At 36.3% G+C, this 14177-nt stretch overlaps 1 protein-coding gene across 5 annotated transcripts in view; it reads left to right on the top strand.

Annotated features, from left to right (window-relative positions):
• The window catches only part of LOC138319216 (annexin A6-like), a 93760-nt gene that overhangs the window by 37801 nt on the left and 41782 nt on the right, over positions 1-14177 (top strand). For all 5 annotated transcript variants that reach the window (XM_069262203.1, XM_069262205.1, XM_069262202.1 and 2 more), the window contains 8 exons: positions 411-564; positions 6641-6735; positions 6840-6950; positions 7229-7313; positions 9064-9143; positions 9947-10012; positions 10431-10611; positions 11688-11791. In XM_069262203.1, the coding sequence (XP_069118304.1) occupies positions 411-564; positions 6641-6735; positions 6840-6950; positions 7229-7313; positions 9064-9143; positions 9947-10012; positions 10431-10611; positions 11688-11791 (876 nt within the window). The remainder of the gene's footprint in view (positions 1-410; positions 565-6640; positions 6736-6839; positions 6951-7228; positions 7314-9063; positions 9144-9946; positions 10013-10430; positions 10612-11687; positions 11792-14177) is intronic.

Raw genomic sequence — 14177 nt, 5'->3', positions numbered from 1 at the left:
CAAAACAAAATTGACCTGAATAAAATCTAGTAACCAAAAGACTACTTTGAATTAAACAGAGTCTTTCAGTTGAAATAGTTCAGGCTAATGAGGTGTGACGTGAGAATGATTGTTAATTGCATGCTGTGTTAGTTTAACTGATAGTAATAGTTTTCTGGTTTTTGTGTGCAGAATAATTGAGTGCATTTTGTGTTTTATTGAGTCCAGTTTTTTTATTTTAACACATTTACAAAGAAAAAAAAAGCATACATATTTCATAATAAATATATTTTAAGTATTGTAATTGATATGCAAAACTTTGAGAGTCAATTTTGATTGTTTCATTTTCTTAATATGTGAATAACTTCAGAAATGTAAATAGGTAGATAGTGACAGTGAAATTCAAGTTGAATTCTTTTTGCCCTCAACAGTACAATGACGACATGAGGTCAGAGACTACAGAGGGTGGAAAAACAAGCCGGTCAGAACGCTCAAGTATCCAGGGTGACAAAAAGGACCCCCAGCAGGCTCAGACAGATAGTGATGCTAAACAGCTGTTCAATGCTTCCAAACTCATAGGCAAAGGTAAGTACATCTCAAAACACATACACAAAGGTAAATACACCCCCAAACACATACACAAAGGTAAACACACCTCCAAACACATACACAAAGGTAAATACACCTCCAAACTCATAGACAAAGCTTAATACACCTCCAAACTCATAGACAAAGGTAAATACGCCTCCAAACTCATAGACAAAGGTAAATACACTTCCAAAATCATAGACAAAGGTAAACACACCTCCAAACACATACACAAAGGTAAATACACTTCCAAACACATACACAAAGGTAAATACACCTCCAAACACATAGACAAAGGTAAATACACCTCCAAACTCATAGACAAAGGTAAATACACCTCCAAAATCATAGACAAAGGTAAATACACCTCCAAACACATAGACAAAGGTAAATACACCTCCAAACACATAGACAAAGGTAAATACACCTCCAAACTCATAGACAAAGGTAAATACACCTCCAAACACATAGACAAAGGTAAATACACCTCTAAACTCATAGACAAAGGTAAATACACCTCCAAACACATAGACAAAGGTAAATACACCTCCAAACTCATAGACAAAGGTAAATACACCTCCAAAATCATAGACAAAGGTAAATACACCTCCAAACTCATAGACAAAGGTAAATACACTTCCAAACACATAGACAAAGGTAAATACACTTCCAAACACATAGACAAAGGTAAATACACCTCCAAACTCATAGACAAAGGTAAATACACCTCCAAACACATAGACAAAGGTAAATACACAAATGGTAAATCCAAAACACATAGACAAAGGTAAATACACCTCCAAACACATAGACAAAGGTAAATACACCTCCAAACTCATAGACAAAGGTAAATACACCTCCAAACACATAGACAAAGGTAAATACACCTCCAAACACATAGACAAAGGTAAATACACCTCCAAACACATAGACAAAGGTAAATACACCTCCAAACACATAGACAAAGGTAAATACACCTCCAAACACATAGACAAAGGTAAATACACCTCCAAACTCATAGACAAAGGTAAATACACCTCCAAACACATAGACAAAGGTAAATACACTTCCAAACACATAGACAAAGGTAAATACACCTCCAAACACATAGACAAAGGTAAATACACCTCCAAACACATACAAAGGTAAATACACCTCCAAACACATAGACAAAGGTAAATACACCTCCAAACACATAGACAAAGGTAAATACACCTCAAACTCATAACAAAGGTAAATAACCTCAAACTCATAGACAAAGGTAAATACACCTCTAAACTCATAGACAAAGGTAAATACACCTCTAAACTCATAGACAAAGGTAAATACACCTCCAAACACATAGACAAAGGTAAATACACCTCCAAACACATAGACAAAGGTAAATACACTCAAACTCATAGACAAAGGTAAATACACCTCCAAAATCATAGACAAAGGTAAATACACCTCCAAACACATAGACAAAGGTAAATAAACCTACAAACACATAGACAAAGGTAAATACACCTCCAAACTCATAGACAAAGGTAAATACACCTCCAAACACATAGACAAAGGTAAATACACCTCCAAACACATAGACAAAGGTAAATACACCTCCAAACTCATAGACAAAGGTAAATACACCTCCAAACTCATAGACAAAGGTAAATACACCTCCAAACACATAGACAAAGGTAAATACACCTCCAAACACATAGACAAAGGTAAATACACCTCCAAACACATAGACAAAGGTAAATACACCTCCAAACTCATAGACAAAGGTAAATACACCTCCAAACACATAGACAAAGGTAAATACACCTCCAAACACATAGACAAAGGTAAATACACCTCCAAACACATAGACAAAGGTAAATACACCTCCAAACACATAGACAAAGGTAAATACACCTCCAAACACATAGACAAAGGTAAATACACCTCCAAACAAATAGACAAAGGTAAATACACCTCCAAACACATAGACAAAGGTAAATACACCTCCAAACACATAGACAAAGGTAAATACACCTCCAAACACATAGACAAAGGTAAATACACCTCCAAACACATAGACAAAGGTAAATACACCTCCAAACTCATAGACAAAGGTAAATACCTAACCTACAAACCTCAATAGACAAAGGTAAATACACCTCCAAACACATAGACAAAGGTAAATACACCTCCAAACACATAGACAAAGGTAAATACACCTCCAAACTCATAGACAAAGGTAAATACACCTCCAAACACATAGACAAAGGTAAATACACCTCCAAACACATAGACAAAGGTAAATACACCTCCAAACTCATAGACAAAGGTAAATACACCTCCAAACACATAGACAAAGGTAAATACACCTCCAAACTCATAGACAAAGGTAAATACACCTCTAAACTCATAGACAAAGGTAAATACACCTCTAAACTCATAGACAAAGGTAAATACACCTCCAAACACATAGACACACTTCCAAACACATAGACAAAGGTAAATACACCTCCAAAATCATAGACAAAGGTAAATACACCTCCAAACTCATAGACAAAGGTAAATACACCTCCAAACACATAGACAAAGGTAAATACACCTCCAAACACATAGACAAAGGTAAATACACCTCCAAACACATAGACAAAGGTAAATACACCTCCAAACACATAGACAAAGGTAAATACACCTCCAAACACATAGACAAAGGTAAATACACCTCCAAACACATAGACAAAGGTAAATACACCTCCAAACACATAGACAAAGGTAAATACACCTCCAAACACATAGACAAAGGTAAATACACCTCCAAACACATAGACAAAGGTAAATACACCTCCAAACACATAGACAAAGGTAAATACACCTCCAAACACATAGACAAAGGTAAATACACTTCCAAACACATAGACAAAGGTAAATACACCTCTAAACTCATAGACAAAGGTAAATACACCTCCAAACACATAGACAAAGGTAAATACACCTCCAAACACATAGACAAAGGTAAATACACCTCCAAACACATAGACAAAGGTAAATACACCTCCAAACACATACACAAAGGTAAATACACCTCCAAACACATACACAAAGGTAAATACACCTCCAAACACATAGACAAAGGTAAATACACCTCCAAACACATAGACAAAGGTAAATACACCTCCAAACACATAGACAAAGGTAAATACACCTCCAAACTCATAGACAAAGGTAAATACACCTCCAAACACATAGACAAAGGTAAATACACCTCCAAACACATAGACAAAGGTAAATACACCTCCAAACACATAGACAAAGGTAAATACACCTCCAAACACATAGACAAAGGTAAATACGCCTCCAAACACATACACAAAGGTAAATACACCTCCAAACTCATAGACAAAGGTAAATACACCTCCAAACACATAGACAAAGGTAAATACACCTCCAAACACATAGACAAAGGTAAATACACCTCCAAACACATAGACAAAGGTAAATACACCTCCAAACTCATAGACAAAGGTAAATACACCTCCAAACTCATAACAAAGGTAAATACATAGACAAAGGTAAATACACCTCCAAACACATACACAAAGGTAAATACACCTCCAAACACATAGACAAAGGTAAATACACCTCCAAACACATAGACAAAGGTAAATACACCTCCAAACACATAGACAAAGGTAAATACACCTCCAAACACATAGACAAAGGTAAATACACCTCCAAACACATAGACAAAGGTAAATACACCTCCAAACACATAGACAAAGGTAAATACACCTCCAAACACATAGACAAAGGTAAATACACCTCCAAACACATAGACAAAGGTAAATACACCTCCAAACACATAGACAAAGGTAAATACACCTCCAAACACATAGACAAAGGTAAATACACCTCCAAACACATAGACAAAGGTAAATACACCTCCAAACACATAGACAAAGGTAAATACACCTCCAAACACATAGACAAAGGTAAATACACCTCCAAACACATAGACAAAGGTAAATACACCTCCAAACACATAGACAAAGGTAAATACACCTCCAAACACATAGACAAAGGTAAATACACCTCCAAACACATAGACAAAGGTAAATACACCTCCAAACACATAGACAAAGGTAAATACAATTCCAAACACATAGACAAAGGTAAATACACCTCCAAACTCATAGACAAAGGTAAATACACCTCCAAAATCATAGACAAAGGTAAATACCCTCCAAACACATAGACAAAGGTAAATACACCTCCAAACACATAGACAAAGGTAAATACACCTCCAAACACATACACAAAGGTAAATACACCTCCAAACACATAGACAAAGGTAAATACACCTCCAAACACATAGACAAAGGTAAATACACCTCCAAACACATACACAAAGGTAAATACACCTCCAAACACATACACAATGGTAAATACGTCTCAAAACACATACACAAAGGTAAATACGCCTCCAAACACATACACAAAGGTAAATACGTCTCCAAACACATACACAAAGGTAAATACGCCTCCAAACACATACACAAAGGTAAATACACCTCCAAACACATAGACAAAGGTAAATACACCTCCAAACACATAGACAAAGGTAAATACACCTCCAAACACATAGACAAAGGTAAATACACCTCCAAACACATAGACAAAGGTAAATACACCTCCAAACACATAACAAAGGTAAATACACCCAAACACATAACAAAGTAAATACACCTCCAAACACATAGACAAAGGTAAATACACCTCCAAACACATACACAAAGGTAAATACACCTCCAAACACATAACAAAGGTAAATACACCTCCAAACACATACACAAAGGTAAATACACTCCAAACACATACAAAGGTAAATACACCTCCAAACACATAGAACAAAGGTAAATACACCTCCAAACACATAGACAAAGGTAAATACACTCCAAACACATAGACAAAGGTAAATACCCTTCCAAACACATAGACAAAGGTAAATACACCTCCAAACTCATAGACAAAGGTAAATACACTTCCAAACACATAGACAAAGGTAAATACACCTCCAAACACATAGACAAAGGTAAATACACCTCCAAACACATAGACAAAGGTAAATACACCCCAAACACATAGACAAAGGTAAATACACCTCCAAACACATAGACAAAGGTAAATACACCTAAACTCATAGACAAAGGTAAATACATCCTCAAACTCATAGACAAAGGTAAATACACCTCAAACTCATAACAAAGGTAAATACACCTCCAAACAATAGACAAAGGTAAATACACTTCTCCAAACACATAGACAAAGGTAAATACACCTCCAAACACATAGACAAAGGTAAATACACCTCCAAACACATAGACAAAGGTAAATACACTTCCAAACTTGTAAACAAAGATAAATTCACTTCCAAACACTTAGACAAAGGTAAATACACTTCCAAACTCATAGACAAAGGTAGATACACCTCTAAACTCATTGACAAAGGTAAATACACCTCTAAACTCATAGACAAAGGTAAATACACCTCTAAACTCATAGACAAAAATAAATTCACTTCCAAACACATAGACAAAGGTAAATTCACTTCTAAAATCATAGACAAAGGTAGATACACCTCTAAACTCATTGACAAAGGTAAATACACCTCTAAACACATAGACAAAGGTAAATACACCTCTAAACTCATAGACAAAAATAAATTCACTTCCAAACACATAGACAAAGGTAAATTCACTTCCAAACAAATAGACAAAGGTAAATACACCTCTTTACTCATAGACAAAGGTAAATACACCTCTAAACTCACAAACAAAGAAAAATTTACTTCCAAACACATAGACAAAGGTAAATACAACTCTAAAATCATAGACAAAGGTAGATACACCTCTAAACTCATAGACAAAGGTAGATACACCTCTAAACTCATTGACAAAGGTAAATACACCTCTAAACTCATTGACAAAGGTAAATACACCTCTAAACTCATTGACAAAGGTAAATACGTACACCTCCTCCAATTGCATGGACAAAGGTAAATACTTCAGCCTGTAATAGTTGATTGTTGTTGCAGTTCACCCTGAAGACATCCTGATCAGGACCTGTGTGAGACGTAACCACAAACAGAGGATGAAGACTAAAGCCAGATTTGAGGAACTTTATGAACTGGTGAGGATTATCGATATCATAATTTGATTGTCATTAGATAAAGTCATCTTCTAATTAAGTATAAATGTAACAAATTGTTAGCCTTTGTTATGGTTTATCCATAGGAGCTGATCCCTGAACTGAAGTCCGGGCTAGGAGCCAGCTGGTTCCTCCTAATAGATGCTCTTCTAGACGACCACTCCTCCTCAGCCAGGACCATGCATGATGCTTTAGAGGTAAATACTTCTCTGTATGATATTTCATCTTTGATTGTGTACAATAAGTGTGATTAAAAATGTCCTCAAAGCCAGGCATTCCTATATATAACCAGGCTGCCTTACCTTTTGTACGTAGTATTAAAATCTCCATCAAGCAGACTTCTATACCTCTGTACAAAGTCGCCTTTTCAGAAACGTCACTCTTTATAATGTTTTAAATTGAACAAGACAGGTTCAATTGCTTTGCTTACTGATCTCCGTAAAGTCTGAAATATTCACGGCCAAATATGTTACAGGAAGGGAACTATTGTTCAGCTGTAGAAATTCTGTGTCTGACTACACCCCAGTCACTGGCTAACATGAACGACCTCTACAACAAAGGTAGGTCACACTGAACGCCCTCTACAACAAAGATAGATCACTCTGAACGACCTCTACAACAAAGGTAGGTCACTCTGAACGCCCTCTACAACAAAGATAGATCACTCTGAACGACCTCTACAACAAAGATAGATCACTCTGAACGCCCTCTACAACAAAGATAGATCACTCTGAACGACCTCTACAACAAAGGTAGGTCACTCTGAACGCCCTCTACAACAAAGGTAGGTACTCTGAACGCCCTCTACAACAAAGGTAGGTCACGCTGAGCAACCTCTACAACAAAGGTAGGTCACTCTGAACGCCCTCTACAACAAAGGTAGGTCACGTTGAAACGATCTCTACAACAAAGGTACAATAGGTCATGCTGAATGACCTCTACAACAAAGGTAGGTCACGCTGAGCGACCTCTACAACAAAGGTAGGTCACTCTGAACTCCCTCTACAACAAAAGTAGGTCACTCTGAACGCCCTTTACAACAAAGGTAGGTCACGCTGAACGACTTCTACAACAAAAGTATATAGGTCATGCTGAATGACCTCTACAACAAAGGTAGTTCATGCTGAATGACCTCTACAACAAAGGTAGGTCATGCTGAATGACCTCTACAACAAAGGTAGGTCACTCTGAACGACCTCTACAACAAAGGTAGGTCACTCTGAACGCCCTCTACAACAAAGGTAGGTCACACTGAATGACCTTTACAATAAAGGTAGGTCACGCTGAACGACTTCTACAACAAAGGTAGGTCACTCTGAACGCCCTCTACAACAAAGGTAGGTCACACTGAATGACCTCTACAATAAAGGTAGGTCATGCTGAATGACCTCTACAACAAAGGTAGGTCACTCTGAACGACCTCTACAACAAAGGTAGGTCATGCTGAATGACCTCTATAACAAAGGTAGGTCATGCTGAATGACCTCTACAACAAAGGTAGGTCACTCTGAACGACCTCTACAACAAAGGTAGGTCATGCTGAACGACCTCTACAACAAAGGTAGGTCACTCTGAACGCCCTCTACAACAAAAGTAGGTCACACTGAATGACCTTTACAACAAAGGTAGGTCACGCTGAACGACTTCTACAACAAAGGTAGGTCACTCTGAACGCCCTCTACAACAAAGGTAGGTCACACTGAATGACCTCTACAACAAAGGTAGGTCATGCTGAATGACCTCTACAACAAAGGTAGGTCACTCTGAACGACCTCTACAACAAAGGTAGGTCATGCTGAATGACCTCTACAACAAAGGTAGGTCATGCTGAATGACCTCTACAACAAAGGTAGGTCACTCTGAACGACCTCTACAACAAAGGTAGGTCATGCTGAATGACCTCTACAACAAAGGTAGGTCACACTGAATGACCTTTACAATAAAGGTAGCACTGCTAATTTGTTTCCCCTCTCTGACTGATTTCAGTTTTGCTATGGCATTGTCCAGGAGTGGATATTATGACAGTGATAGTAACCCCTTAAATGTTTAGGATGATAATTAGCATGAAAGACAGCTTGATAGACGTTAATGCCATTTAAAAAGACGGGTAGATGTAGTGATACAGTAATAGAAGCACTGATCAATGTTTTGGAGTTATCTCCCCTTCACCAATTTAATAAACATGTGTGTATTGGCATTAACCTATAGGATCTTTGATGTTTGTTTATTTCATAAAGGATTTCAGGAAGCAGTTTCTAGTTGTGCTATCAGGTATACTGTTAAGTTTGATACATTTGACTTTTGTTACAGACTATGCTGTGAGTTTGGAATCAGATATCAATGACAAGACAGAAGCTCCAGAACGGACCCTTCTACTCGCTCTACATAAGGTATAGATCTTGAGTCACATTAATCATCATTGAAACTTTCCAAATGATTCCATGTAAGAGACAGCAAGATCCATTATCCTATCACTAACAGTTTATATATTAACTGCCACTTTGTTAGATAAGTCTGTACCAGTATCAAATCAGGGTTACTATAATTGGTGAGATCAGGTCATTAAAAATTAAGGTTTTACTTATATGTAACCCTGGTCAATACTAGCCGCAATATATCGCTTGGGCTTGAGAGAACTTCTGTTTAGCTCGATCGGTTGAGCGTCAGACTAGTAATCCAGAGGTCCCGAGTTTGATCCCTGGCAGAGGCAGGTATTAAATTTATTGTAAATCCTGCACCCTGTTGCATTGGCGCCCATGTAGGGACTCGGGAATGATACTTTACGATACCTGTGAAGGAATCGTTGTGACCCCTGGAAACTCGAGGACGAGTTGATTCCTGGACGGGGAGTATGTAACCCTGGTCAATACTAGCCGCAATATATCGCTCGGCTAGAGAGAACTTCTCTTTAGCTCGATCAGTTGAGCGTCAGACTAGTAATCCAAAGGTCCCGAGTTCGATCCCTTGCAGAGGCAGGTATTAAATTTATTATAAATCCTGCACCCTGTTACACTTATAATCCTATTTAACATTAATCTGTATATACTAATCCACAGTAGTGATTATAAAATAGTATAAGGTCTATGTATAGGACAGCCTCTAGGACTCGTATCATCTGTTTACATACTATCCTATAGAAAATTTATTTCACTGAAGTATATATATGGATGAATAAATGTTTTTGTTTTGCTAGGGCCGTGATGAATCTGTAAAAGCGGTGGAGAAGGAGGCTGAGAAGGATGCTGATGCTCTATACGAGGTAAGTTGAAGGGTACAATCAGAAAGTATCAAGATTGAAACATAAAGATGAAAACAATTTTCACTTTATCAGGTAAAACTGAAAAACAAATCCTAAGAAATCTATCTTTTTAGAAAAGAACAAAAATAAACAATATAAGGTCATTTAAGATGTGGTTTCCCTTTAAGGGTTTTGACGTGGAAAATTTTATCTGTCTTCACAGTTAATGAATATCAATGTGAAAATAAACTTGTCATATAGGATGTGAGGTTGTGTTAGAGAGTTAGACAGAATTTAGTTTGTTTTTGTTGGGGTGGGGTGGGGGGATATATTGATAACATTGAAGAGTTATATGTATGATCACAATTGAAGTAAGCTCATTGTATTTACTTTCAGTAATTTTTTCATTACTAACATCTCTATTATCTTGGTCTTTCAGTCCGGAGATGGTCGTTGGAGTAGTGACACTGGGCCTTTCATCAAAATGGTTTGTGCCAGAAATTTCGCCCATATCCGAGTAGTCTTTAACCTGTATAGAGTACTGACTGGAGGCAAGGATGTGATAGACGACATAAAGAATGAGTGTTCTCGCCAGTATGCTGACTGTCTCGTCACAATGGGTAGGTGTCACTAAATAGCTGTATAGCCCAGGTCAGATTATTAGCTCATCCGGTCCAAAGGACCAAAGTGAGCTTATTCAATACCGCAGCATCCAGCGTCTTAATGTCTCTTGTCCGTACGTCAACCTTCATAATGGGAGGTCGGAAGTTGACTGTAAGCATGCTTATGAGGTAGTGACTCAAAATTCTATAAATTGATATTCTAAGGCCTTAAGGGCATGGTCAAAAATTTGGATATTTCAATATATTTTTTCTCTCAGAAACTAAGCTTTCGATCACCTTTCACATTTTCTAAATCTGATAAGCAACCATACCATTATACCAGTCCTCTCTGTTAACTACACATATTGTATCAGTCCATGCCATAAGAATAGCTAGTCAATAACATGTACCTAAACAAGAATTTTACCTTATTTGTCTGGTGTCTGACAGTAAACACTGGGAGATTTTTTTGATCATGTTGAAATGATGTTTGTTTTGTTGATTTGGGGATATGTACCTCTCGGCGGTCAGGGGTAATAATTTGATTGTCTGGCTGTAACTATGAAGGACTGATTGGGAACGAATATCTAGGCCTTGTAGAAACAGGGTCTTTACATGTCTGTACTAATGCCTGACATGTCCTCAGCTACAGATTTCCCACCGGAGATAACGGTGGCGTCCACTTTCCTTCTGTAATTAGGTATTCCATGCTGAACCATTCTGCCCCATCAGATGCTGATGTTAGATGCATAGTAAACACTCCAAGGAGATAAATAGCTGTTTGGTATTTTCATGTGAAAAACGTATATATTAGAGGACAAAAAGAGATTGTTTTGATGCAATCTCTGCGATTGTTTTGCACACCTCCACATAGATGATATATTCTCTATCTGCTTTAGTCTCCACTGAGCAGAGATTTTGACATACCAGTATTATGTTTACAGTATATTTCTAAATAAACACATAGAGTTGTACTTGTGATTCACAGAATTGATCTGTAGAAGATTTTGATGTATAACAGAGTTGTACTTGTGATTCACAGAATTGATCTGTAGAAGATTTTGATGTATAACCTCCATGTTTGTTTATTACAGTGAACTGTGTGAGAGGTGCCGACACTTACTTTGCTGATAAGATTTTCAAGAACATGTCTGCCAAAGATGGGGACTTTGTCAACATGTTGGTTGAACGGTCTGAGGTGAGAATTATTTGCACTCACTGAGTAATGGAAAATATCATCTCACAGATTCCCCCAGATATATATAACAAATAAATATTTACACTTTGATATTGTATTTTCATATAGTGAATATTTCTTATCGTCCCATTCTATAGGAAGATTTGTGTTCTGAGCCTAGTGAACATTTTACAAAAGCAATTTTTAACAAACTTATTTTATCAGAGGGGTATGTGTAACTATTGCTGTATTGTAACTGGCTAGTATACCTATACAGCATATGTATGTGTTGACATTTAGCTCCAATTATCACAATACTATCCATCAAGAATCACAGATTGTTTTTCCAATTACAAATATTAATATAGATGTTGCCTTACTTAGTACACATGTTAAAGGTTGCCTGGACTAAGATATAGAGGTTGGTATCCTCTCTAACAGACAGTTAATGTGAGGAAAGGTTAAACTTGTCAGTGACAGAGTATACAGGAGAGTTCCACCGGCTACCAAGAATAATTCATTCATTTTTTCTCTTTTGACTGTGCTCAATCGATATATTTAGTAATGTACTGAAAGCACTTTGTAGTGCTCGTCCCTGAAGAATTTGTTTCCATTTTGTCTGGGTGTGTGGTGGGAACAGTAGATGAAAAGTGATGGTAATGCTGACTCCCCCACAGTTTTTGTTTACACGACATCATCGGTCTGTCTCCATCTGCTTGATACTCAGGTTTCCACCAATGTAATTATGAATTCAGCTCTTTTACCAGAATGAAGAGCTGAAAACATGATAGAGGAATAATACATTACAGTTTTCTTAAATGAAATAAAAAATTTCTATCAATTTTACATGTTTAGAATAAATCTTTAATCTTAACAAATTTCTTACAATCATACAGCATACTACTGTGTCTAATAAAAGCCCCTCATTAAAATGTATGGCATTTAAAAGTCGTTAAAATAAAAAAAAAAATTAAAAAAATCTTTCGAGAATGATAAGTTTCAATTGGTTAGCTTGAAAATTTGAATTGATTTTTTTACCAGTAACAAGATGATCAATAAGTTAATTTATATTAAGACTTCACATGGAAACGTTTACTGATCATTGTTAAACTGGCTGTTCCTTATCTTTTAGAGTATATGGTTGTTGACAAGCAGTTTTCTTTGTCAAACAACTTTAAAGTAGAGAACACCCAATTTGAAAATAGCAGAGAACTGCAAAATGAGTCAATAAATAAATGTAAATACAAATGTATAAGCGTTTATTATGAAGATTGCCTTAAACTTATACCAAAGATTCCCTAAAAAAGAAATACAAAAAAAAAAAAAAAAAAAAATGCATTCTGCTTAACATGACATAGGTTCATCACTATTTGTGTACAATACTCATCTCAAACCTGATATTGACCTGAGAAGAAAAAGAAATGGAATTTTAAGTTTCATACCATAACGTACAAATTCAAATTATCTGCACTTTCCCTTGGTACTATTGTTAGCTACTTATTGAGTTTTTATGAATCAATTCAATGTTTTATTGAGAGAAGGAGACTTCTCAATCAGCTCCAGATAGCCTGTCTTTAATATAAACACTGTCGCTTCACGCAGAAGTCTACCGTTTTTAAGACCAATCTACTGCCTACCACTTTGATGTCAAAATCTTATGCTTTCAACTGCATCATCTGATTACTAAAACTAGATTTGTTAAAGCCATAAAAGTTTGATATTATTGTTCTTGCCTCGGTAACCACTCAAACCCTATAAGTGAACATTTTATTTCTGAACCATTGTAAAGTGCCCTGGAACTGTTTCACACAATACCACTGCTTTGAGATGTAAATCTGTCACATCTTAATCATCAGCGTTTACATGTCTGCCATGTAAAATTTGTTGTATGTGGAGAAATATTCCTACATTACTGTCATTAAATCTATCTCAATAGGTAAACTATGGACATATAAACTTAAACATGTTTCACCGATGACAAATGGTATTTTTTCATTATCAAAAACAGGAGCAGACGATTTAGTATTTTTCTTCAGTTACAAAAGTTACTTACTTTACACCATTGAAAAGTTAGTGTTTTTAATTTTACTTCAAGTTAAAAATACGAAAAATATTTAATTGCATCCCTAAAAAAATCTGTGACACTATATTCTATATGGAATGAAGTACTGATTGCACATGCACCAAAGGCAAAATGAATTATTTAACATAATTTTTTGTATTAATTAGGCATATATATACACAATTAAACACCAATTATTGTTCAAATGATGAATATCATTTCTGCTCTGTCGGCGGTAGAGCATCTTTAGATATTTTTTTTCATAAAAATTATATTTCATAACATGTATAGTTTTGTGCCAATTCTGTCCTGAGTACAATGAGTTAGTTTAACAGATGTAAGCTT

This window comes from Argopecten irradians, chromosome 3 (genome assembly GCF_041381155.1).
Source record: "Argopecten irradians isolate NY chromosome 3, Ai_NY, whole genome shotgun sequence".
NCBI classification, from domain to species: domain Eukaryota; kingdom Metazoa; phylum Mollusca; class Bivalvia; order Pectinida; family Pectinidae; genus Argopecten; species Argopecten irradians.
Note: the sequence above shows the minus strand (reverse complement) of the source record. Positions and strands in the feature narration are given on the sequence as shown.